The following is a 26,382-nucleotide window of genomic DNA, read 5'->3' on the forward strand; positions in this document are numbered from 1 at the left end:
GGAAAAGTTAATAGCGAATATGAAACGCTACAATAGAAGTGCACCAGCGTTTTCCTTTCCAAAAACGTTTACTCTGTCCTTAAGTCAACTTGCTTACAAATATGTTGACACACAAGCATATTTTGTTGCGTCCCAATATTTGATCACAGTCATAGACAACGTGCCTTATCATATGCTTAGTTAGCTCAAATCAATGTTAGACAGTGGCCTACAACGATTTCCGATATTGATTAAAACATCTCTGGTCGACGTATGACGTAGTGCGAGAAATTTTAACTCAATCATATGCGATATCAATAACAGTTGGCAATTGATAGCATGCACAACTATTTGCAAACCTTAATATCCGATATTCAGGTAAGACAGCTTTAATATTGTACGTTTTTATAAGTATTATGTGGTATGGTCAAGTTAATAATAATGTATCAGGTTTTAAAATCATCGTGTTTAGAGTTTTAATTGTTTACGATGTCGGTTAATGGCGTAAGGTAGTATTGCAGACAAGTTGCTATTGGATAATATATAATTTTAATATTAACTGTCATTACCTACACATACAAAACATAATGCCATTTGTAACCATGTGTATTATATTTAATAATTTGTTAACCTATGTATTCATTCAAATAGATAAAATACCTAAAGTTTATAAATTAACAACGCTTATATCGATCCATGTACACGGGACTTATCGTGGTTCACAAATTAATTATTTAACACGTTCACAAAGTTCTCAATATTATTAGTCTATTAAATGATATTTATATACGTTGTAAACATAGGTATATTATATGTGTGTTTGTAAATGTTGTGTTTCTATAGCATATTTGTAAACAATGATCGGTTATACTGCAGCATGTTTACATCAACATTTAGTTAACCCTTTGCATGCTGGGAAATTTGTCGTCTGCTAAAATGTCGTCTGCTGAATTTAAAAAAATAGCATTTTCTTCATTTTTTTTCAAAGAATACTATCAGAATAGCAAACAGTTTGGATCCTGATGAGACGCCACGTTCTGTGGCGTCTCATCTGGATCCAAACTGTTTGCAAAGGCATTCAAAATTCGGTTCCAGCACTGAAAGAGTTAATTTAATTCATGGTGTTCACTTCAGTCATTTGTTTCACGCAGTTGTAACATTAAATTGATGAAAACTCATGAACTGTTTTCTACTTCCAATTTCAATTCTTACGTGGCATATTGTTATGTAAACTGAAGATATGAATATAATTTATGTTTCAGTTTCTTCAAGGCTGTATATTTATTTACATAATTCTGCACTTTTAAACGAGCACATGTACTACCAAACAGTCGAACAGATTAACGAAGCGCAATCGCACCGTAAACAGTGTACCGCATTAGATATATTTCAGTTGTTGAAAAGGATATCAAGTTACATGTGTGTTAATAACAAGAAAACTCAATATAAGTTAGCCATTGTGTATTTGTTGAACTACTGAAATTAACGGCATTCGATAAGAGAGTTGTTATAGTGTTTTTTTGTTTCGCACTTAATTCGTTAGTATGCGTTAGTGTTAAAATAATTCAAAACGTTTAGATTTTAGTTTAAAGGACGTCTTCGAAGATTTTCGTATTTTGGAAAATAACATGTCGGTAAATGTAGTTCCTAACATGTACATTAGATTTGTATCAGTAAACAACACATAAACCATGTAAAACTATGAAATAAAATAAAATGATATTTCCCCGGTCATAAACCACGTACCTTCAGGTGCATAAGGTAACATAATACCAAGCTAAATGCGAATACGAAACGCTTTATATACGCAGTTTAATAGCGATTTGATTTTCTTGAAACTCGATGCCTACAAATAAGTTGAGTCCCAACCACGATTGGTTACGTCCTAATATTTGAACCCACTTATAGACATATGAATTAATATTTTCCCGCAGTTGAATCTTTTCTTTTCTCAATACGTTTTCTTATATAATATTATCAAATAAATGTCTTTAAGGTTTCTCTTTGCAATTACCAGTTACCAGCCAATAAAACCACTGATAAAAGACTGTTTAACAATATGATCGCACTTATGGTTTCCATAAAGAACTGTATCAGTTAGTTTACACTCGTTTCTCTGAAAATTGCGCTAGGCACCATTGAACTTAACGGCCATTGAATGTTTTTGTCCCTTTTATAAATTACGTAAATAGATTTGTTTGCGTTGTATGTAGGAAAACTATGTAATCTCATTTGTTTTCCTCATCGTTGATAAAAAGCGCCGCATACCATTTATTATTTTATCGATTTCCATCGATTATTCATACTCTTACAGATATAAAAAAACGTTTACTTATTCAGGAGTGTTATTTTGCTACCTTGAATATTTTCCATTTTTTAGTTGTTTGCCTCACGCAAACAAGTACAATTTACAGAGCAATTATCGATCTGCCTGTGAAAGAAATTAAAAATTAATCTTTCAAACAGTTTCAACCACGTCTAGTGTCAATACAAATACAAAGGATCTTTAAACTCATGGGGCAACCGAGATAGATATTTGACTACACAGATCAGGTTAAATATAACTGCTTGTACGTTTATAACGTGCGTTGATAAAGTATAAGTTAAACAGTAAAGTGCGACGTGTAATTAATAAAACAGATTTGTTTTTTTCTTTAAAAAGCTGCGGAACACTTGAGCCTCGCTCTTGGAAAAACGGGCTTAATGGATGTGCATAAAGGATTGCCCAATAGAAGCATATGAAGTCTGCACATGCTAAGCAGGGGCAACACTTTACTCCTTGATTGGATATTCATTTAGAAGGTACTCCCATTAAACCTTACCCTATCAGAAGAAAAGTTAAAATGGTTATGTCGAAACAGCATAAAAACAGAACAACCTGAATAACTCGCAGTCTGTTTTAAAGGTGTTAGGCTGTTTTCTGCAAATCGGTATTTTAGGGTTTGACGATGTTTTATGAACACGCAGTTAGCCCGGTTTTACCTGAGCACGGCTTATGTACATTTGAGTCGCGTTCTTGGAAAACTGGGCATAATGCATGTGCGTAAAGTGTCATCCCAGATTAGCCTGTGCGGTCCGCACAGGCTAATCAGGGCCGACACTTTCCGCCTAAACTAGATTTTTGCTAAGAGTAGACTTTCTTTCAACAGAAAAAATCATAAAAGCGGTAAGTGTCGCCCTTGATTAGCCTGTGCGGACTGCACAGGCTAATCTGGGAAGACACTTTACGCACAAGCATTATGCCCAGTTTTCTCAGAACGCGACTCATTTATATCATTTTACAGTCACACAAATGTTGTGAAAGATATTTAAAATTTAAACATACATATACTCAGCATGACACTAATTAAGATAATCGCAAATCACCTTTGACAACAACGCTTCTTAGTTGTACTTTATGTGCGTTGAAATTAGTTTTAATAGTTTGTATGAAATGCTTGTTTTTGAAGAAAATAACAACAACAAGCAAATATAATTTTCCTTTCAATTACACAATTTGCTTTGTATTATTTAAATTTAATTTTTTATCATTTTTTTATCGATGAATGTAGAATTTGTACTCGAACCTCTCACGGCGTTAACTGGGAGACTATAGACGTTTTTTTGAAGTCGATTTAATGCGTCATTATAATGTAACATAGCATAACTATTTAAATACATACATACTTGTGTTAGTGTAAGCATTAATATGTATTGTTTGGCTTCCGTTCACACGATTTCTCTATTTGTAACGTTTATGTAATCGCTGGCCTTGTATAATACGTTCGATGTTACTTTTGAATAGCTCTCTGTTCATGCGTGAATCGCTTATTCATTTGATGTTCTATTTGTTATTGGATATCCTTCTATATTTGTTTCCATTAACACTTGTGCCATTAACCAGGTATGAAATCAGTTTTAAGATTGAAGTGATGCAATCGATTTGTTTTAAAGGTTGAATCCTACATACGAGACAAACTAAACGGGTCGCCGTGGTGTAATGGATATGGTGTCCGCCTTGCGACCGGGAGGTCACGGGTTCGATCCCCACCGTGGGAGCGTTCTATAGATTTCCCCCAAAGATACCAAGTACTGGTTCTAGGCCCAGGAAACGGACTCGAGAGCGTTTATATAAGCCTAAGGCTTTCGACGCAATCGAGCTAAAATAAATAGGTTTAAACTAAACTAAACTAAACGGAATATTAAAATAATAAATTTCCGGTCATTAATTACCTGCTTTCTATTTGTTAACATTGTCGATATGTGACAAAAAATACCTTTAAAATCCTCGTCCGAAATATATACTTCTTGTTATGCAACTTGTTTAAAAACTACACGTATGTAACTTAAATTTAACAAATGGTCATCACCTGATCGGTTGTCCAGTCTTTATAAAACATTCAATTTCTCTCGCGATCTATAAAACTCTATATAAAAGTCGAGCTTTCTATTAAGAATCAGCTCTGCATAGTTATATATATTCAGTCGATCATAAACATCAATATGATGCAGTCGACAAAAGTCTACATATGATTGAAATGTTGAACATTTTCTTTGGATCAATTATGATGTTAAGGAAATAGTTATAATTGTAATTAACTATGTTTGCTTCTTTAAAGGGACTGTCAACCGCGATTGACAAAAAAAAGTTATAAAATACCGTATTTTTTTACAATAATTATTTTATTTTTACTTGAAAAAGTTCATATGTTCAGTATAATCGGTAATAAAATTTCGCGATGTGAAATCGAAAATACATCGTGAAAATAGGTGACATAACTACGCACTACAAATAACGCAAGACGATTGATAATGTTATATATATATATATAATATATATATAATTCAATGCGCATGCATAATTTACATTACTGGGTTTACCACGTGACGATGATGATCAATCCGATGATGATCAATCTACTTGCGTTATTTATATTTAACTGGGTAAAAACCTGGTACATGTACCCATACAATTTATTACCGAATATACTAAAAATATGAAAACTTAACAACTTTTTTCAAGTAATGTAACATACCAGTCGTGATATTTTAATGAATAAAACTAATAATTAAAAAAACGGTATTTTAGAACTTGTCTTTTTCGTCAATCGCAGTTGACGGCCACTTTAATACATATATGAGAGGTTTCTAGATGGTAAAATTTCACACATGTCCATAGTTAACAAAATAGTAGATACCGCGTTAATAGTTGTTCCTTTTTTTAAAATATTAGCCTCAACGTGATATTAAACGGTGTCGGCTTTTGCCATAATTCTTCTGCATTAGCCGTAGTGATATTGCAGTATTGCTATTAAACTTTTTTTAAGTGATCGCTGTGTTGACAAATTTTTTAAAGAATGCAATGAATCAAAATCTTCCAACGTGTGTGTGTGTGTGTGTCTGCTGACCGATATCGCTAAAAAGTATGTCACCATGAACCAGTTTTTGTCCATTGGCGACAGAACTCGACGCTTGCAAATATAAGATCGTATACGAATTGAAAAAGTTCACAACGAGGAAAACTCTTTGAACTCTATTAACGCCCAACCAGGACTATTCGGTGGTGGTAGTGTGGGAGGGGGGGGGGGGTCATTTTAATCTAAGATGGTCAATACTCAGGAAGCGTGGCGTGTACGGCAGAGTTATTCTGGCGACGAATTACGCAACCAGGATCTAACTGAGGCCACAACCTTTTGAACGCGTTGATAATGTCTTGTTTCAGCACCTTACAGGCAAACAAACAATTCATTTGGCTTGTCACATTATGTATTGTCTATCTATTGAACATACTATGCATGTGTAACGTAGTATGTGGGAAACAGTTACACCATACACGTCCATTTCTGTGTGTATAGTGATTTATTTTTGTTAATTATATTCTGACATAAACGCTTTCATATGTTATTATAATATTCCAAACGACATGATATATGCGACCGTCTATTGCCCCATGAAAACAACAAAGTTGTATGCCCGATCTGCCCAGTGGTGTGTCTGAAACTGTCCTGTTACCTTGGTCAAAATACAGATATAAACAAAATGAAACAATCACGTGCTTAACAACTGCAAGTCAAATATCACGTATGCAACAGACACACACGACAGACACACACGAATACATACGGATTTTACCGATGTTTTGGCAAACCTGGTGAACAAGATTATTGACAGTTCATACCCGAGGGCAATTATGTTGATCTAGGCGTGGCTGCCTATAGAAGAGTGTATGAAATTTGGTTTAATGCGTTGATACAAATTTCGATTAATATATTAATTCAATAAAGCTCCAAATATGCGTTACATTACACATGTATTTCGAAAATTTCAGGATAGAACTGATGCATTAGGGTCTTATCGTTAGCTAGTTACTTTTCATACCTCGTCCTTTGCATATCGATGCAACAGCGACAATGAACATTTTACGAGTTTGATAATTTATTCTTCAGTCATTTCTTATGCTTATCAGCGATAATTTTTATATTACATATATTCGATATATGGTTCAATCTAACAAGATAATTAAAAGCATGAGTGTTAAAGTGGCACTTTTTTATCGTATACATTGTTTCTTGTTATTAAAATTATTCCTAACTATTCGACATATTACAGTTTTAAAAGTTAATGTATGTTATAACTGTTTTTAATACGAACATCTGTGAACGATTTAGTAAAATAACCATATTAGGTTCACAACAATTGGTTGTTGACTAGATAAACATCATCTTATTAATAAACGCAAGCACAAGTCATTTAACAGAGGTTTATGCTGGAATAAAGAGGGGTTTATGCTGCAATAATGTTTTCAAAATGACGTTCATTTTGTCCTGTACATAGCTCGAAATCGGTCAGAGCCATAAACATGAAATTATATTTGTAATTATATTGCATTCGATGGCGGTGCATTGTGCACGATCTATAACTATTTATACCATATTTGCATGGTAATTGTCCTTTGTGAATGTTTCATAATCAACTGCTGGATGCATTTTAACTATTTTTACACTCCATCATTTTCCTTGAAATGTAACGAATATATCAGACCTCGCATCATCCTGCTAACAGATGTGTTTTGAGTGTGTGCGTGGTTTGTGCGTGTTTGGGGGCGAGAGGGGCTAGGCTATTTGAGGCGTTAAGCATTTCAATCATATCACGGCGATGGCAGTTTTCTTCTCCTCACACATTTCGTACTTCAGCAGGTTTACGAATTTTAATGGCTCATGCTTACGATAGTAACTGAAAATTACCATTTTTGAATTAACGGTATGGGCTAAATAGCAGTCAAAACAAATCCCCGACTAAGTAATGTTAACGGTTCAGGTGTCTAACCACACTATTATCGGATTTGTTGTCCATCGATTTTCAAAAAGAGCTAGCCGTATCATAATATCGCTCACGTTTTTTTCCATGTAAAGTATATATGCTTAACGATACACTGAAAGTACCGAATTCAACCGAATTGTTTAATAACAATTTTATGATCTTTTAAAATACAAAAAGAGAAGCTCGTAAATATATTTATATTTATTTATTTATTTATAATTGTTCTTACAGCAGGTTTTCCTTTGAGCATTAATCGTCTGCATTCTCCAAAATGGCTCGAGGTTCAGTGCCAACTCGAGAAGTAGAACGATTTTTGAATTTCATCCGAGCAGAAAATGTTGATGGCAATATCTTCAAGAGAGATAAGGTGCGCATTTTATTCAAAACACGATTTCAAAACGAACGCTCAACAGGAAATAGATATTCATTCGGTCAAATGATGAGACAGATGACACAGTCCAGAATAGCACATGAATTAGGCGACTATTATATCTTCGGTAACGAAGTACAAGTTCTATTTGAAAGAATTGCGAACAATTCGGAGTTTACGAATACGTTAGAAGATTGGAGAAAAACTGCTAGGAATAATCCGTTGTTTTGTGAGATTTGTGGGATCGTTTGTACGTCTGAGAGATCGCTTGTTGAACACCAATTAGGCAGCAGACACCGCATTCGCAAACTGCATGTGGACATTTATCAAAGGAGGTACCATTATGTTTAACATAGCAAGTTGTATTTGAGCACAATTGTATATAGTTTGACGTGTCATGTTTAGGTATCTACTGCAGATTCTACTGTTTTACTTTGTATCGTTTCCTATTAAAAAAGGTATTTTGATGCTCTAACTAGATAAATAATTCCATTTAAAATTCTGTCATTTTCTCATAATTTTCGTATATATTTTAGATATTAAACTTTAGAACTGGAACAAATTCAAAGTTAAATTCAAAGAAAAAAAAACGTATTTTTGTAACATCGGCTATTGATTATCTTTTATACCGTCTTTACATGCAGGACTGAGCTGAGTCGGGTTCCTGAAGGTCTGCGCCTCGAGTGCAATCCAACCATTCAAAATGGAAGAATGGAAATGAAATGCAAACCTGGAGAGATTAAGACAATGACCATCAACATACAGAATTGCGTTACTGAGCAAGGTGTTGATGTTGTCTTGCAAAGACACATATTTCTGTGGGACACGGGTATGTTCACGCTGTACATGAGGTCTGGTCGAGGGGGACAAAACCAATGGAGTGTTTACAATCGAACAAACTTGCATATTACGCCAGGTATGTGCTAGAAGATATATTTTTACATTAACATTCCACTGAAATAACGAAGCATACAAAGAACGAGAAATATTTGAGCAACTGATTCATGGATATATTTAATCTGCTAAGATTAATATCTCAGTTTTCCTACTGTTAGAGATTTAAATTAATTAAAGTGTAATTTTGTCATTGTCATAATTGTGTAGTTAATGTATTAATACACTTAGTAATATGAATACTTAGATTATTTAGACAATCTAGACTGTTTATAACGTTTGTCAAATATTGCATACATTTTATACTTGGACTGGTTATAATGTCAATAGCAACAACTGACAAAAATATATGAACGTTGTAATTGTTAGTTTGTCTTTAAATATGAATAAAAAAGTTTAATTGCAATTTCTGATTAAAAAACACGAACAATATCTTGTGTTTTAGTATATCTAGTTAAAATGTTCAAAGAAACTAAGTAAAGATATTCACTCCAAAACAATACATTATCATTATTATTATAATTTTGCAAGACGTTCTGTTTTCGTTTGTTTAGGTGAAACAAGGTGTTTTGAAATCAAAGGCAAAGCTCCATTAGAAGACTTTGGCCATCACTATGTTCCTTTGGCATTATTTTTTGTTAAGAAATCTACAACACAACAGGGCGCAATGAGTCGGGAAGAAATGGATTCGACACAATATAAATTTTTAATATATGTGTCCCTGCATGTACTTGGTATGTGGCTATAAAAGTATTTTGTTTATTTTTTGTAATTAAAAAAAAATAATTTAATAAATAAAAACAAAAAATGGAGGTTAATGCAATAAGCAAGTAGAAAATCGATTGCAGAAATACTAAGTACATTACACATACGAGCTCTCATTCAGTAGTGGATTCATGTACTTACAACTTTTATTGCTATTGTAAGAATTTGAATTGTGTCACGTTGTTTTGATTTATTTTTGATAGTTTAGTTATTAACAAAGAAAATATCCAATTAACTATTTTACTCATTTGAAACTCATAATGAACATAACAAAAACACACAATAGATTTTTCTATAGTTTGGTGTGAAGTGCTCGACGATTCGTAATAGTAAATAATGTGCATTGAATGGACATGTATTTTCTTATTTATAGTAGTTGTGTTAATCAATGACATTTAACAGCTAACTATTTCAAATGGACATATCAAGCATCAGTAAAATGAATTCATGACTCTCGTCTTTCGATATCACAGGGGAATTGCACGATGAATTAGCCCCGACGTCCGTATATGAAAGACGCGATAATGTTCAAGAATATAGTTATCAAGTGACAGTTCCTGGAGAACCACTTCCTGAGTAGGTGTAATAACGTGATACTGGTAGTGTCGCCATTATAAATACTTATTGTATTAGTTTACCAAGATCTTTTGTATATTCATTTTCGACATCATAATCTATACAGTCATGAACTATTACAAAAACAGTATTAAGAGAGAAATTCTTCTCGACATCCGACTCTTTTGTATTTATTTCAAGAGAACAATTACCAATACACCATATGACACAAGCTTTAAACTTAACATTACAATTAAACAAACCGGGGTCATTTCATTTGAACGGTCAATGCAAAATTTGAATTTGCTAAAAACTGAATACCTTTCTAAATATGCACTAGCCCAAAACGCATTTCATTAAATGGATATGTCAATTAAATAAAGTAAATGCGGGTGTATGTACAAATACATTTCGTCTTTAGTTCACCTTTACTTTAAAATGAAAAAGATACGCCTCTTATCGTTTATTCATAATTGACAAAGCTTTATAAATAAAATACATGTTACTGTACTGAATAACTAAATTAAGGAAACATAATCAGGGTAGAGACTTATTGTGTTCCCATAATCTAGCTGTTTAAAACCAGTGGTAATTGCCGTTTTAATTTGCGAGTTATGTATAAACACAAAACATAAAATAGTAAAGATTTGTGTCACTTAAACCAGTGGACGAGATTTGTTTGGGGGCTGAGACGGTTTTAATGCAAGCCGAGAAATACAATTAACCCATAATTAATATCTTAGCACACTTAAGTAACTCAACAATAATCTAATAAAAGTGTCATATATAGTTAATTATTACCTTAAGGGAATGTTAATGCGTGTGAATTCCTTGTATAACTGTATTAGTTCATGGTGCTCTATTTGCTTTAGCTATATTTTGCCACGCTTAGATGCACGATAAAATTAAAATATGTTAAATCAGCTTAATCCAATCGGTTTGGGCAAAGTGTAAGGTTTGGAGCTCTTTAAACCATCATTGAGCCCCAAATGTGCTTTTACACTGGCCAGTAGAAGACGTTGTGCTTTTACACTGGCCAGTAGAAGACGTTGTGCTTTTACACTGGCCAGTAGAAGACGTTGTGCTTTTACACTGGCCAGTAGAAGACTTTGTGCTTTTACACTGGCCAGTAGAAGACGTTGTGCTTTTACACTGGCCAGTAGAAGACGTTAAGACCATCATTGAGCCCCAAATGTGCTTTTACAATGGCCAGTCCAAGACGATTTGTTAAATTCTAACGCTTCATTAATCCCAATACGGTAACTCCAGGATTGTTCAATATTTTAATTTTAAGCATTAGTGTGTATTTTTATAAGATTTCGTTTATAGTATTCCGCCTATAATGCGATAAGACAACATGTTCTATATAACGACCTTCATTTGCAGATGTGTGAATTTAAGACAGTATCAAATGTATTTTCAATAGTATAATTAATTAATTATTATATGCTACTTACTCTTAAACTCACTGACTTGTAGTCATTAGAATCAACTTAAATTGTAAGCATTGAAAATTGCGTTTTTAGCATATACTTAAATAAGTGAAAACACATTAAATAGCTCACTGATCTTTTGAATTTGCTATTTGATGTACAATATTGAAAACCAGAATAAACAACAGACCATATAATATACAATGAATACGATTGTTATAGGCACTCGAGGAACGGTTTAGCTGGCAGGTTGAAACGCGTCCCTATTCCGCCATATCTGTATAATCAGATAAGGAAAGGGTTTGCAATCGTCAATGAAAGGATGAAATTAAAATCACGATATCTCAAGTACGACACTGCTGCCCATTTGTATCCTTATTATGCTGCCTTATTTACTGTAACTCAACCGTCTTCAAACTAGTTGTTTCATTATTCCGATCACATAATGTAAACAATAAGATAAATTGTTCTGAAAATCGAATCATTGTTGTTTTGTTGTTTTAAGTCATATACAAATAATTTATAGTTTTATTTGCATTTAGAGACATACTAGATTGTCGCACAACAGAAGAAAATTATGTAACGAAGTTTCAACATTTATTATGGATTGAAGAGATACAATTGCACATTGATATCCAACAGTATAACAGGGCAGGCGTGACATTAGAGCGACTTCAAAACAAGATGCGTCTTGCGGTAAGACCATTTAGATGAGCATTCAGCTATTTTATATATTTTTCAGATGTAATGAATTCAAATGTATATACATATACATGCTTGACCTTTGCGGTACGTTACATGTTATAACCACACCTTTTTTAGCGACTCGTGCAAATAAGAATGATTTTATGGATTCAATACGATATTCATCTTTGAACACGATTTCTCTTTGAAATTTTATCACATTTTCTTAGCATTAAGTTCTATTTTAACAAACGTTATACAAATTATATCACCTTAAACGCAGTAATCTCTGCACAATAATATAATTGTTTTTGTTTATGTAAAGTCGTGCATTAAAATTGCACATTTGAAACATATCATGACAGGACTATGTATGAACCTTCCGATGTACTATTCTATTGGAAATATCAAAACGGTATTGTTTATTTAGAAATTTAAGTGGTATAAACATATTAATTTACCAAGGATTCTTATCTTTGTAATGTTTAAAAATGTAAGTGAACAGTTACAAGTACAAAATAAACAATTTGTATGTTATATTATTAAATGTAATTCAACGTTTCATGCTATACCAGCATATACGCCAAAGAGTTCGTGTGTTTATTGTTAATTTAACTTAAATGTAAAGTTTTGAAAATATCTTCATATTAGGTCCCAGGTCTTGTTGAGAAAAGACCATCGATTTTGCGAGGGGACCGATTCTACATCTACATTTCTGACAGGCTGTCACAACGGACAGGTTACCCTGAGGATCAGTTGAATGTTGCCATTGGAAACATTGTGCTCAACATGGAATGCGAGGAGGATGAACAGCGGGATAGACGTAACGTTCGCTATGAAGGGGTGGTTCACAAGGTTGAATTAGAACATGTTCTTCTTGGTGTTTCACCAAGGCAAGTGTAACGAATTGAAAATAAAAATGCACATATAAACGCACGGTAATACGTAATAAATATCGCGTTGATAGTAATAGGAAATGTTAATGCGGACATATATCTGTCTTTACAAACGTTTAAAAGGCAAGTTGTATTCAAACTGCATACTACTGGTATTTTGTCTCGTTTTAACAGGTTAAGAAGTTCATGGTCAATAGGAAAACGATACGATGTGGAATTCCGATTTTCACCGCATAACATGTCGGTCCAACATCGAGCAGTCAAGCTTGCAGTCTCATACATGGATATTTTGTTTCCAGACACAGTGGGTCCACTGACTGAACATCCGACCATTGCTCAAAGGTTATGTGATGGATTTTCAAATTAAAGTTGAACTTTTTCTTTTCACAAAACTGCTCTTCAGGACGCCGCATTGCATAATATAATGCAGCTCAAAATAATCTTATTATACAAATGGGGCATAACCTTGATAAATAAAGAATAGGCTAAAATAACTTGTAAATGAATACACACATTTGTATGATAAGAAACTATGACTGCACGTTTTAAGGTTTTAATGTTGAATAGTCTTGGATAAGTATGTGTCTACGGAGAGATCGACTGACGGGTGGGCATGCACGATGTACCAAATATACCTCCCTGCATCGGTGTGGGAAATAACACTGATTACGATTACCGGTCATTGATACCACAACAATTCAATACATGACCTTATTATTTCGCTCGGTTTATGTTGAAGAAAACGTTACGCACATTTGAATGGTAAAGATTTCTTGTTCAGCAGACTTAAAATTATAGTATTTTGTGTGGTATTTCTAAGATAATCTAGTCATGCCATAATTGTTAGATTTTTTTATGAAAATTAAATAGGAAAATAAACTAATATACCCATACTTGCTTTAAACATTTTCAGAGAATCGATTAATGGTCTAAATCCCGAACAACAAAAGGCAGTGGAGAACATAGTACGAGGAACCAGTCGTCCTGCTCCGTACATCATCTTTGGTCCGCCGGGAACCGGGAAAACTGTCACTGTTACTGGGGCCATCAAACAGGTATTGATACTAGACAAAAGTGTATATGCCGGAAAAAAACAACAGTTTACTTAAATGCATGTTAGAAAAATATAATGAAACCCTCACATTCAGGTAATTTATTTGAAATGATTCAGGTATACAGCCTACATCAAGGTAGCCGTATTCTTGTTTGCTGTCCAGAAAACTCTGCTGCAGATCATATCATGCAGATTCTTCTGACTACTGATGAACCAGGCATGACGGAAGACCTATTCAGGATGTATGCTTTATCACGACAACCTGAAACATTGCCAGAAGGAATAATTGTAAGCCGTTTTTATGGGAAACAATACAATTGTGACGTGAATTATTAAGCTAAGCAAGCGTTTGTGTTGATCAGTTGATCATAATTGATGCGTTTACACTCCGTTTACACATTTCAATAACAAGTGATTCATTTTTAAAAGTTTGCAATTTTGTATCATGTTTAAGTATGTTCCATAATCTTTACTGGTTTTGATAGCAAATTATTTCATACTTGCGTAACGTACATAATGTTTACAAAAACATTATGTTATACAGGCATCTGGGCGGCACAACTATGATCGGACCGGCGAGTGCTTCTTCTTTCCGACCGTTGCGACACTCATGGGCTACCGGATTATTGTAACGACGCTAATGACGGCTGGAAGGTATCCTATAATATCTTTATACAAGTGATCATTTATGAGTAACACCTTTCACTGTTTAAATTAGCATTTAGTCTTTTACTCGAATTATCGCTTGGTTTCAGAATGGTGACAGCGAGGTTTCCTAAAAATCACTTTACGCACGTCTTCATTGACGAAGGTGGTCACGCGGTGGAACCAGAATGCATCGTGCCTATAACGGGACTGATGGATCCAACAGCTGGACATGGACGCGCACAGTTGGTGATTGCTGGTGATCCCAAACAGCTTGGACCAATCATTCGATCAAAAATAGCTTTGAACTTTGGTTTGCGTAAGTATATGAGATGCAATAAATATTGATGTTTGGTAGTTTTTTTTTGTTTATTTGCTTTCCAAAGAACTGCTCAAAACCATGTTTGATTAGTTGCTTTAAAACAAATTATTAACTAAAAAAATAACTCCGTAGACAAGGAGTGCCAGCTAAAAGTTTTGTCTCGTATTAGCCTGTGCGGACTAAGACGAAATATTAAGCATTAAGCGCCGTTTTACAAGAGACCGACTCATATTTATTTACATTAATATTTAACTCTTAACGTCACAAGAAAATAAAATATGTTTAACATCGAATAGTCGTTTTTAAGGCTAGTTACCAATGAATTATTATATGATGCTTTTAAATTACATGGGAATATTTTTAATATAAAGTTCTTTCAATTAAAGAATGATGAGGTTCTTGTAACAACAAAAAAACACATATCCATTCGATGCAGCCGTGTTTGAATTTCAAAGATCAGAAAAAACAGTACTTCTCTGATACTTTTAGTGACTTTTTTAAAGCTATTTCTTTAATGGAGAGACTGATGGACGATATCACGATGTACAAGACCCCATACAATCCACGCTACATCACCAAACTTATCCGCAATTACCGGTCACATGACATGATTCTTGAAATCCCACGACGACTGTTTTACGACAACGAGCTTCAGGCCTTTGGTGATCCAAAAGTCCTTAACTGCATGCTAGGCTGGGATATGTTGCCAAACAGCAAGATTCCCATTATGTTCCACTCAGTGTTTGGAACAGAGGAACAGGAGGGCGACAGTCCATCGTGGTTTAACAGGTAAGTTTCTGCAGTGTACGGTCTTGTAAGTAATTTTTCTAAGAACCGTTAGCCCAAATAATACTCATTTTGGAAATATTTCTTCTATATATGTATTTCAGCTCTCCCAATATGTCGCTTAAACTGACGTATGTAAGTTCATGTACTACGCCCCGAGCAAGTATAGCTGTTTTTCTTGCATAAAGTACTTTTTCTTGTATTATTATTAAACAAAAAAAGATGTGCCTTCTGTTCATTCGTTTGTCTGTCCATACGTCTGTCAACATGGAAGCCTACACGCTTGCCTTTCTGTCTGTATTTTCTTAAATCAAGCTTTGCATTATTATTAGCATCCTGCAAGCCTTTTATTGTTCACTAACGTAATCGATCACGGTAGTATTATTTACAATAATTAAAAGTAGATACGATTTAATTTCCATTGCACATAGTAACAAGGTTTTGTACTGAATAAGTTTGCCAATATCTCCTCCCTGTTGACCAATGGCCGGCCGTCGATCCACGAAATATCATATACATAGAATAGTACACAAAATGGTATTTAGTATCCAAATATTCATTATGACAGAATGATGTTTGGTCTTAAAGTTTTCAGAGTTTTAGGTCAGTTTACCTTAAAGATTTTACTATGGCATTTGTTTTGTTTATTTTTGGCAATCTTTATATGTACATACAAATCTATATATATCTATTTCTCTATATATTATATTTATTGTAGAGATGAAATCGCCCAGATAGACATGTATCTGACTAAACTTCTGTCAAACACACACCACCACCTAAAACCCTCAGATATTGGAATCATAGCTCCTTACAAAAAACAGGTGAGGATTTTAAACGACAATAGACAAATTACTTCAACATTGCTGGTTTTCATAAAGTTAAAGCAATTTTAAATGGGAAACATTTAGAATACATTGTTCTCCAGATATTTCTCCGCCCGCTTATTAAACATAACCAAGCGTGTTTATAAATGTTTTCCAGTATTTTATTAACCGCTTGGCGTCGTATGTTTATCATATTCATACTTGGCTTTTCTCTTCTTTTCCGACGCCGAACTGATTTTATCATTGGTCTGATTAGCGTCATGGCATGACGTTGAAGTGATTGTATTACATGTATATAAAAATCGAATGCAGGTCGTTAGAACATTATGCGGCCATTTGCAATTTACGAAAAGTGTTATCTAATGCGTGATTGGCTGTTGCTATACACATGTGTGCTGGTTTCTCTATTAAAATTGTTTTCTCATGCGTGATTGGCTGTTGCTATATATACTCGTGGACTGGTTTACTACATTAAATAATTATTATCGGAAAATAACCTACCTCCAGTTTAAAAAGTGTGCCAGTCCGCAGATTAATCATAAGCTATTTATATAAACTTTCGTTTTTGATTTTCGGAAAATAGAGTAGTTTCGTTCTTGAAAAAAAATTACCACGGAAATTTTACTTGTCCCCGGACAAGTCAGCTTTCAAAAATTGCTTGTCCGGAAGGGGAAATTGACGACTCGGACAACTCGGACAGTATATTTCAGAACCCCTGGAGTGTAGTAATTGATATATCCACCTAGCGAGCGCTTAAATAGGTTGAATAAAAATATGATTTCATCATGTGAAATAATACAATAGCCTAGTTATGACACGCAGTATTAGTGATAGTAACTATTCTAAGTAAGGGTATCCAAACAATATATTAATACTTTGGTTTTACCAATTTTTGCACGTAATTAAATAAAATTTAATCTCAAATTATGTGCAGCCGTTTTTGATGGACATGAAACTACTGTTGAAACTTTGCATTCACTAAAGTTTGAAAGGGCATTGACTTTTCCCGAATCATAATTATGGCAATTATTCTAGATCAAAAGTAATCTAGGTGAGAAAAACCCGAATAATAAACATATTCAAAGCACAATGCTATTGGTTTGAAGATTTACTTCCGACCTTACTTCAGACCATCCCGAATGTTTTATTGCACCATGCATGGTACCCTTAATTTAAGTGATCAAATAGTTGTCACAAAATAACGAAAAATAATATGTATGAGTTAACGTGTCTCGTGTCTAAAGCTTTTGATTGTATTCATACATTGAAATGAATGTTTAGTATTTGTCAACATCCTAGGAGTTATAAAGTCACTTTTGCTCAATATCAAACGGAAGATATATATCTTGATAAGCTTTTATATTTCAAATAGCGATTGGCCTTATTGACGAGAAGGCATTCATATTAAGTTCGCTAAGACAAAAAAAGTTATGTGTGCTTCCATAATTTCTCTGTTTATTGGTCTTTGTGAGGATATGATTGTTCTTTTACGGTTGTGCTCAGTCGGTAAAATGTCAAGGTAACACCAGTAAAAATGTGTTCCCGCTCCATGTCTTGAAATTAAATCATTACAGAACTTACACATGTCATATAATAATTGTTTCGTACCTAGACAGGGCTTCTGTTTATCTTGGTTCAGTAGGCCAACACAAATGTCACAGGGAGCACTGATGCTGAAATTGGTTTTCGCTCTTCGAAGTATTTTTGGAACCCTTGACATTTGAATTGGTGATTGGTATTTTGAGGATATGAATGTGGCAATGGCATATCGCAAAAATATGCTGAAAGCATTTTTAATGAGTGGTAGGTATACAGATTCTTATCGGGTTTAAGATTTATCAAATATAGAGGTCACGGGTGTTTAATGTGATCATTGTCAAGATGGAATTTGGGATTGACTAATAAACAATTTATGCCGACACTGTGTCAATGTCTTTCATGCATAACCGACATGTTACTATAAACAGATAAACTTTAATTTTATTTCAAACGCAAACGTCCAGCTCTTGTAAATATCTGCTACAGGAAATTTGAAAATCGGCAGTTTTTCAATTGTGTTTAAAGTCTAATTGACAAACTTGACCATATATTTCCACAAATTGATAACATTAAATCTCATGCAAGCTATGTATTATTTTTTCTAGGGTTATACTTGAAGGCCATTGCTTAAAATGTTGAAATGAAGGCTGTAACTCAATTGTTAAAGAAGCAGTTTTAAAATATAGCAACCCTCCGTTCAGAAAACTATGTGGATGTAATCAATTTGTAATGTGCCTGAAGGTCAAGGTAATATAAAAAAGTGAAACGCCAGCTGCTGCAGTATTGCATTCTAATTATAAACAATTAGTAGGTCATTTATTTAACGCAAGTCAAAAAGAAACAGCACAATACGAAACAACATAAACACATAGAAGAATAAAGCTGGGGTCACCGCCTTGGAACGGTCAAATCAAATCATTGGGGGTTTACCCGGTTTTAGAGCGCTCAACCTCACACTTGGCCCAGCAATATGTATGATGCATATAAGTGTAAATTTAACCTCATTTAACCTCACAATACTCGTTTGTAAATAACTACAATACTAATGGTTTTCTTGACAACGGACTCGACATGGTCCCAACAAGAATCTAAATATTTATTTTATTCACAGGTTGCCAAGATAAGACGAATGCTGATAGCTAATAGACATATTCTGAACCAGAACGAAATAACTGTCGGATCAGTTGAAGAATTCCAAGGTCGAGAGTTCAAGGTCATTATCATATCCGGCGTACGCAGTGATATGAATGCTTCCTACACGGACATAGACTATGTTTTCAATCTTGGCTTCATGCGTAACCCGAAGGTAATACCCAGTTATTAGATTATTGAATCAAATAGCTTCTGATAGTAATGCTGTTTAAAGCCCCCTATATCGTGGACATAAGTCTTTATTGAATCAAATGATAAACAAATAAATTGCTAAATATAATGCAAATACTAAAAATGTTCCTTTTCCAGATAAATTTGTGTTTGTAAGCCCTTTTTTCTGTTTAAGCGCTTCAATGTTGCCATGACACGTGCTCGTGCACTGCTTATTGTGATTGGAAACCCCATAACGCTGGAACAGGACGATTGTTGGAAAACGTAAGTTGCACTTGTTATCAAGAACAAATGATAACGCCTGTAATACACACGGATGTCATGTTCAGTGCATACTTTATTTTAAAAAGAATTAAAGAAGTAACCTTTTTGATTACCCAATATAAACTATATACTATTGTTTGAAGATTTATTGACTATTGTGACGAGAACAATGCATTCAAAGGACCGCGTCCTCGACGTAACAACAGAAGAAATAACACCGATTCTGCAGCAACGAGTAGTAAGTTTAGCACGTAATTGCATTGTTTTAGAAATTTGACACAAGAAAATGACTCAAAATAAAAAAGTATCTCTGTACGATTAATAAAGATGTGAATCTAATACTATCACTAAGTAATTTCCAATGCTAGTAACAAACTAGGATCATAAATGTATTATTTAAAAAGATAAAACAAATAATTGCACATTCCGTTTTCTGCGATACTTCCATTTTATGAATAGTCAAGAGTCTAATAATTGCGTCCCTGGCCTCTTAATTTAATATAGTTTGCTTGATACGCTCTAGTCAATTATAATTGAATTTAGGCACCGATCATCGATGACGTTTCGAGTCACCATGCCGTCAGCAGAGCATAAGGATTGACGGACTAATTAGCGGTTGATACTGTGTACGGATCGGACAAAATAGTTTGTGTCCATGTTTTCCGAGTCTTTGTAGTATGTTTCAAAATATGCAAATTTTAACGTGTTGCTTGAAATGCATTGTATATTTGTTTTTAATATCCTCTTAAATAATCAATTTTGATTGTAATAATCAACATAAACAGTGTTTCAATCACAAGCATATCTTAATAGTAATCCAATATTCAAATATATTGAACTCATTACGACTTGTTTAGATTGACCTTATAATTACGTTATATTTTTCACGCTGTGAACTCTTAAATTGTATCAAAGTTAACCATTAATACGTCAATAATGATTATCAGCAATAAATGCATTATGAATTTCTGCAATAGGTTGAAAATGAAACTATTTATTAGCCAAAAATGATTCTTCAAATAATCTTGGTAAATATTATTGTTTTCGTATATTTGATCTTGACGATCTTGTGCAGCAACTGATGCATATGCTCGTATCTTTAAACACGCTAAGTAAATGTATAGATAAGTTACCACGCTGTTTGCGTCCGCATTAAAATCGATCACTGATTGTTAACTTGAGGATGGTTTTTACGGAAGCTCTTAACGGATACGGCTTGTGATCAAATCAAAACGGTTCAATTTATTTTAACCTCCTTGAAAATGTTTTTATAACTTTATTTATTTCATTGAATTTAAATATAAATATTAAAGTTTTCTCGTTACTCAGATATCTTGTACAGATGTATCAAAGAAGTATATTAGCATTAAGTTTTAGCAGATCCTTCAATATCCTATTAAGTGTGCTTCGTATTCGGCAAATCTGGTGTTTAAATGAGACGCAAATCTAACAGGCCATATGTTACACACATAATTTAAATGATTTTTTTTATGATTTGTATTGATTATTTAGTTAATTTGCAGGTAATTACAAGACCTGCGTTAATTTTTCGCAACTCACTTGTGTAATTTTAAACAGTGTTGCTGACTATGTATTTCATTGGACAATTCACTTAAATGTATTTTCCTTTGCCTGATAATGTGACATAAGAAAGTTGAATCCGAATATGAAGAAGTTATAATTGTCATATATGTGCTTGTACACATTTGCATAATCTTGTAATAAAATAACACGGATAATCTGAATTGTTTGCGTTTAATCACTTTAATAAGAACAGTATATTTTTCACATCGTACTCCACTTTATAATTATTGCCATTGGCGATACGAACGTCCTTTGCAACACAAAACGATCCCAACTAGCCGATTTGATTAACCTCTTACCACCCGCGAAAGATTAGGAACCATTTCCTTTCAGCCCATAATAATTGGTGGCATCGAATAAATGAACGCTTTAAAACTATTCCGAATGCATTTGCATTATTTGATTTTAGCATAACCATCATCATGATCATTATCAAACAGCATCACCATCACCACCACCACTTTAATCCTCCTCCTCCTCCTCCTCCTCCTCCTCATCATCATCATCATCATCAACAACAACAACAACATCAACATTAACATCATAATATGCATCACATCATCATTATAAGCATTAGTAGATGGATATGTGTATAGTATCGTATTAGTCGTCATCGTCATTGGCACAATACGTTTGCTCTTTTAAATCCATAGAACGATTTCTATTAATATCAAAATCATTATATATATCTGTTATTATGCTACCAATCACCACCAAACACTGAATTTTGTATAGCAACGAAGCAGTAACAGTACAAGCAGTTCTTAAAAATACGCTTTACCACCTTATAACATATTTGTGATGAGAACAAGTTAAGGGAAAATGAAAAACATGACTAATGACTATTTGTATGTAGACTTTAAAAACACTTTGCATTATCATTTTATTAAAAGGAAAACAAAAACATCGTAATGAATACAAATACTGTGTGAACATGATTTTGAAACATTATGGATGTCTTCATGGATGTTTCGCTGAACCTTCACAACTTAAGAATGTTGCTTGTATTCATACATAATTACTAAAACATCTCAATGTAAAATACAAAAAAATCTGAATGATTCTATACGAGCTATTTTAATGCATTTGGTTTGATATCTTATGAAATAACACACAAAGCGGCGTACTGAATTTTGCAATGACTTGGCGGCTGGGTGAGCGAGAACCCCATCCTTACAATGGGACCTTTTTCATGGTCTTTCAAAAATTCAAACCAGCAGTATCTTAAAATAGATCTGACTTTTTGAACAGTTCAGGTACGGTTAAGAAGGTTAAATTTACAGTAAATTCTGATACTTGTCGGCTTGCAAGAAACATTCTGCAATTGTCCGCTGGACATGCACCTTATGACGCCATTGCTTGCAATCTGGAATGCGTTTTAATCAAGGTTACAGACGACCTACGCGCTTGAACCGTATCCAGTAATGCCGATTGAGATTGTGCATACATGGAATATTGCCGGTGGCAATCCACACTGTGAACTAATTAATGATTCGAGGCTTCTTCAAATGCATATTGACATTCGTGATTGTATATTTGAAATGCATGTTCTCCCACTGTGAATATATATACATGCGCATGATTTGAACATAAGGCTTACACTTAATTACATTTAAAAAGACAGAAAGGCCTGCCCCCTGCGATCATTTGTAACAGACTGGTTTCCCTTTCACTCGGAAGAAAGAGAAGTGACGGTTGGGTTATGTAATAATTCGTGTCTTAAACGGTGTAATACATGCATGTATCATAGCAAGACTGTTAGAATTGCCCCGAGCAGGGGACATTCCTTCAGACAACATTGCTTGATATACGTGCATAACATATATCTGAAAAAAAACTCATAATCTGAGCAACTTTTGAAAAGGTCTTTTGAACAAATTGTTGACATATTTCAAAAGAAATCACTTAATGTACATATTGTGTTTATTTAAGATACAAAGATATATCCGAACACACAGACAAACCATCATATCACATTTATCCATCAGATTGAAGAACAGCATTTCCAGCACCTATAGTTATTACATTAAGTTTTCGGACATACGGCGCCCAATATTAATGACTCTAAATTTTCGCACAGTTTATTTTACAATGCTATTTGACATAATTCTGGCCTGTTGCGATAATCTGGTAACACTTTTGTCATGCGTTTTTTACAGCCGGATTAAGGTGATAAAAACTGGCAATGCAGACGAATGTCTCAGGGCAATGGGCTATTGCTTTTTTTTCTTGTAATTGTGTATTACGTATTACGGTCATGACAATGGTTTCGCTCTCAACTTAGTCATTAATAAGCTTCACCGTCAATGCAATATATTCAGAGTGTCTCTAGATTTTTTGACACATTCTGATACAGAAGAATACAACGCCAAGTGAATATGAACACATATATTAAGTGTATGCTGACTTCAAATCGGTGTTATGTCCTTTTAGTTCTTCAACGTTGATTGAACATTCTCTAAAAGTAAAACAGAGTAAACTAGAAATGGCGCGGCAGAGGCCGACGCGTATCCCCACGCCGAATGTTTGACCTAGGTGTGCCCCAGGGTTGGTAATGGGGCCATGCATAGCTGAGATTGACCGTATTGTCATAAGAGAAGTTCATCATCAATTAGAAGTGAATTGGTGTTGAAATGAAGAAGTTATAGTAAAAGGCAATTTTGGGTGGGTGTGACATATGTGGGCAGGGCGCCCCAGGGTTGGTAATGGGGCCATGCATAGTTGAGATTGACCGTATTGTCATAAGAGAGGTTCAGTATCAATTTGAAGTGAATTGGTGTAGAAATGAAGAAATTATAGTAAAAGGCAATTTTGGGTGGGTGTGGTCTATGTGGGCGGGGCGCCCCAGGGTTGGTAATGGGGCCATGCATAGTTGAGATTGACTGTATTGTCATAAGAGAAGTTCAATATCAATTTGAAGTGAATCGGTGTAGAAATGAAGAAATTATAGTAAAGGCAATTTTGGGTGGGTGTGGTCTATGTGGGCGGGGCCCCAGGGTTGGTTATGGGGCCATGCATAGTTGAGATTGACCCTAATGTCATAAGAGAAGTTCAGTATCAATTTGAAGTGAATCCGTGTAGAAATGAAAAAATTATAGTAAATGGAATTTTTTGGTGGGTGTGGCCTATGTGGGCGGGCGCCCCAGGGTTGGGATTGGGGCCATGCATAGTTGAGATTGACCCTAATGTCATAACAAAAGTTCAGTATCAATTTGAAGTGAATCCGTGTAGAAATGAAAAAATTATAGTAAATGGAAATTTTTGGTGGGTGTGGCCTATGTGGGCGGGGCGCCCCAGGGTTGGGAATGGGGCCATGCATGGTTGAGATTGACCGTATTGTCATAGGTGAGGTCCAGTATCAATTTGAAGTGAATCGGTGTAGAAATAAAGAAGTAAATGTAAAATAACCTAAAAAAATGAGTGATAATTTCTGACGCGGCCCCACCCCAACCCCTATAACTTTTGACCCAGGGGTCAGATCAAAATTCCAAATAGTGCAGGGTCGCACATATGCTCATAGCTACCATGTGTGTAAATTTCAAGGTTCTAGTGCTTTTAGTGTAGGAGGAGATAGTGGCCAGGACGGACGGACAGACGGACGGACAGACGGACGGACAGACAGACGGACGGACGGACGGCGGAGATCACCACAATATCCCCACCTTTTTTTCAAAAAGCGTGGGGATAATAATCGGTATAAACAAATAGGTGTATGCTTTTTTTACGAAATTCGTTTTGTTTCTGTGTTGATGTATGTTGACTTGCGGATGGATTTAAAGGAAAACTTATGCCAATATTGTTTTTAACTATATTATGCAAAGACTGTATGGCAAACCAATCGTGAACCTACTAAAACCTTTCGACACATTGTCTTGTACAATGATGCTATGTTCAGCTATGTTCAGGAAATCACTGACCTACTTGTCGAGTTGTTGTTTCTGAATAACAGGTCTTCCACATTCTCCACATCAATACAATTTAAGGTTGCACACATTCAAGCTTACTCACGTGTGTAAAAGAACGGATACAATAAAATTGAACATTTAAACATATAATTATGGTGTAAGTGATTAAAGTGTAACACCGAGTTTCTGTATGTTAATGGACGACGAAAGACGTACTGGTAATTTACTTTGATCAATATAAGATGCACTTATTGTGATAAGTATTAAATGTTATGTATATGTTGTACGCTAAATGTCATAATCAAAATCTTTAAATGCAATTTAAATGTATCCGTCCACGTACGTGTTTACCAAACTACTCATCGATAACATTTTTTGAAAAGTGTGTGCTGATCAGAATTTATTATTTTACCCATGTCCGATAGCTATGTCCGATAGCATTTACCTTTATTACACAATATCAGGCTCATCACATATATTAAACTGAGAGTTCGTGCTGTTTCTCATTGGCTTCATGATTATGAACTGTTTAATCTGATTATCCTGGTCCCTATATCGTTCTGTGTACTGCACATCCTTGGTTTGTATGCTTACTTGTTTAAATAATGTATAACATACAACGAAAAATACAACGAGATATTGTTTTTACAAAGTGTTGTATTGATCACAATCAATATTTACATAATCGAAATTCAGCAACAACCAAATTAGAAATATGTTACTAAGTCTTTAATGTATTTCAAGTAGCAAATTGAACATAGTTTGACACTTTACACAATAAATGTACACTAATTGTTTTTTGAAGGACCAAAGCAATGTCCCGGAAAACTGACACAGAAATACAAGTGATTATTTATTTGTTTATTTCATAATCACCGCCGCTGACGACACGCTTAAAAAATAAATCGTTTAGTGTAATCCCGTTTACGTTAAACAAACAAGATTGTATCCGTGTTTGTAGGATGAAGGTTTACATCTACCGGTGAATATAATCAATTAGAATATTTCTGTGTACGATAGACACGAATCAATAAGAATCGATGAATTCTCCTCCAGAAAAAAAATCTGAAAGTGTCTGATAGTGTATAAGAGTATAATTGAAATTATATGTTGATTATATAAGTCAAGTTATATTTAGTTTTCTGGGCGTGTCGCGGGTAATGCGTGTGCAAGAGGGTCGACATTGCTCTGCATAATATTGTATTAACGTCTTAATTGTTCAGGATATACATTCAAGTACGACACACGAAATGAATGT

General features: G+C 34.4%; 1 protein-coding gene across 2 annotated transcripts; it reads left to right on the plus strand.

Moving 5' to 3' along the window:
* Positions 1–236: 236 nt before the first annotated feature.
* LOC127838926 (putative helicase MOV-10) lies at positions 237–21,376 on the plus strand. Of its 2 annotated transcripts, none has more exons than XM_052367067.1 (20): positions 237–357; positions 2,642–2,781; positions 7,510–7,983; positions 8,293–8,564; positions 9,097–9,276; positions 9,781–9,883; positions 11,518–11,643; positions 11,838–11,991; positions 12,631–12,872; positions 13,050–13,217; positions 13,789–13,930; positions 14,047–14,217; positions 14,474–14,583; positions 14,685–14,893; positions 15,400–15,685; positions 16,401–16,506; positions 19,160–19,354; positions 19,547–19,635; positions 19,779–19,873; positions 20,180–21,376. In XM_052367067.1, the coding sequence occupies exons 3-20, from the start codon at positions 7,550–7,552 to the stop codon at positions 20,227–20,229; spliced, it is 3,132 nt and encodes a 1,043-aa protein (XP_052223027.1). In that variant the 5' UTR covers positions 237–357; positions 2,642–2,781; positions 7,510–7,549; the 3' UTR covers positions 20,230–21,376. The 2 variants fall into 2 exon arrangements, with proteins under 2 accessions (XP_052223027.1, XP_052223026.1); XM_052367066.1 differs by lacking the exon at positions 237–357 and adding an exon at positions 2,472–2,532.
* Positions 21,377–26,382: the final 5,006 nt, after the last annotated feature.

This window comes from Dreissena polymorpha, chromosome 7 (assembly GCF_020536995.1).
Source record: "Dreissena polymorpha isolate Duluth1 chromosome 7, UMN_Dpol_1.0, whole genome shotgun sequence".
Classification (NCBI taxonomy): Eukaryota; Metazoa; Mollusca; class Bivalvia; order Myida; family Dreissenidae; genus Dreissena; species Dreissena polymorpha.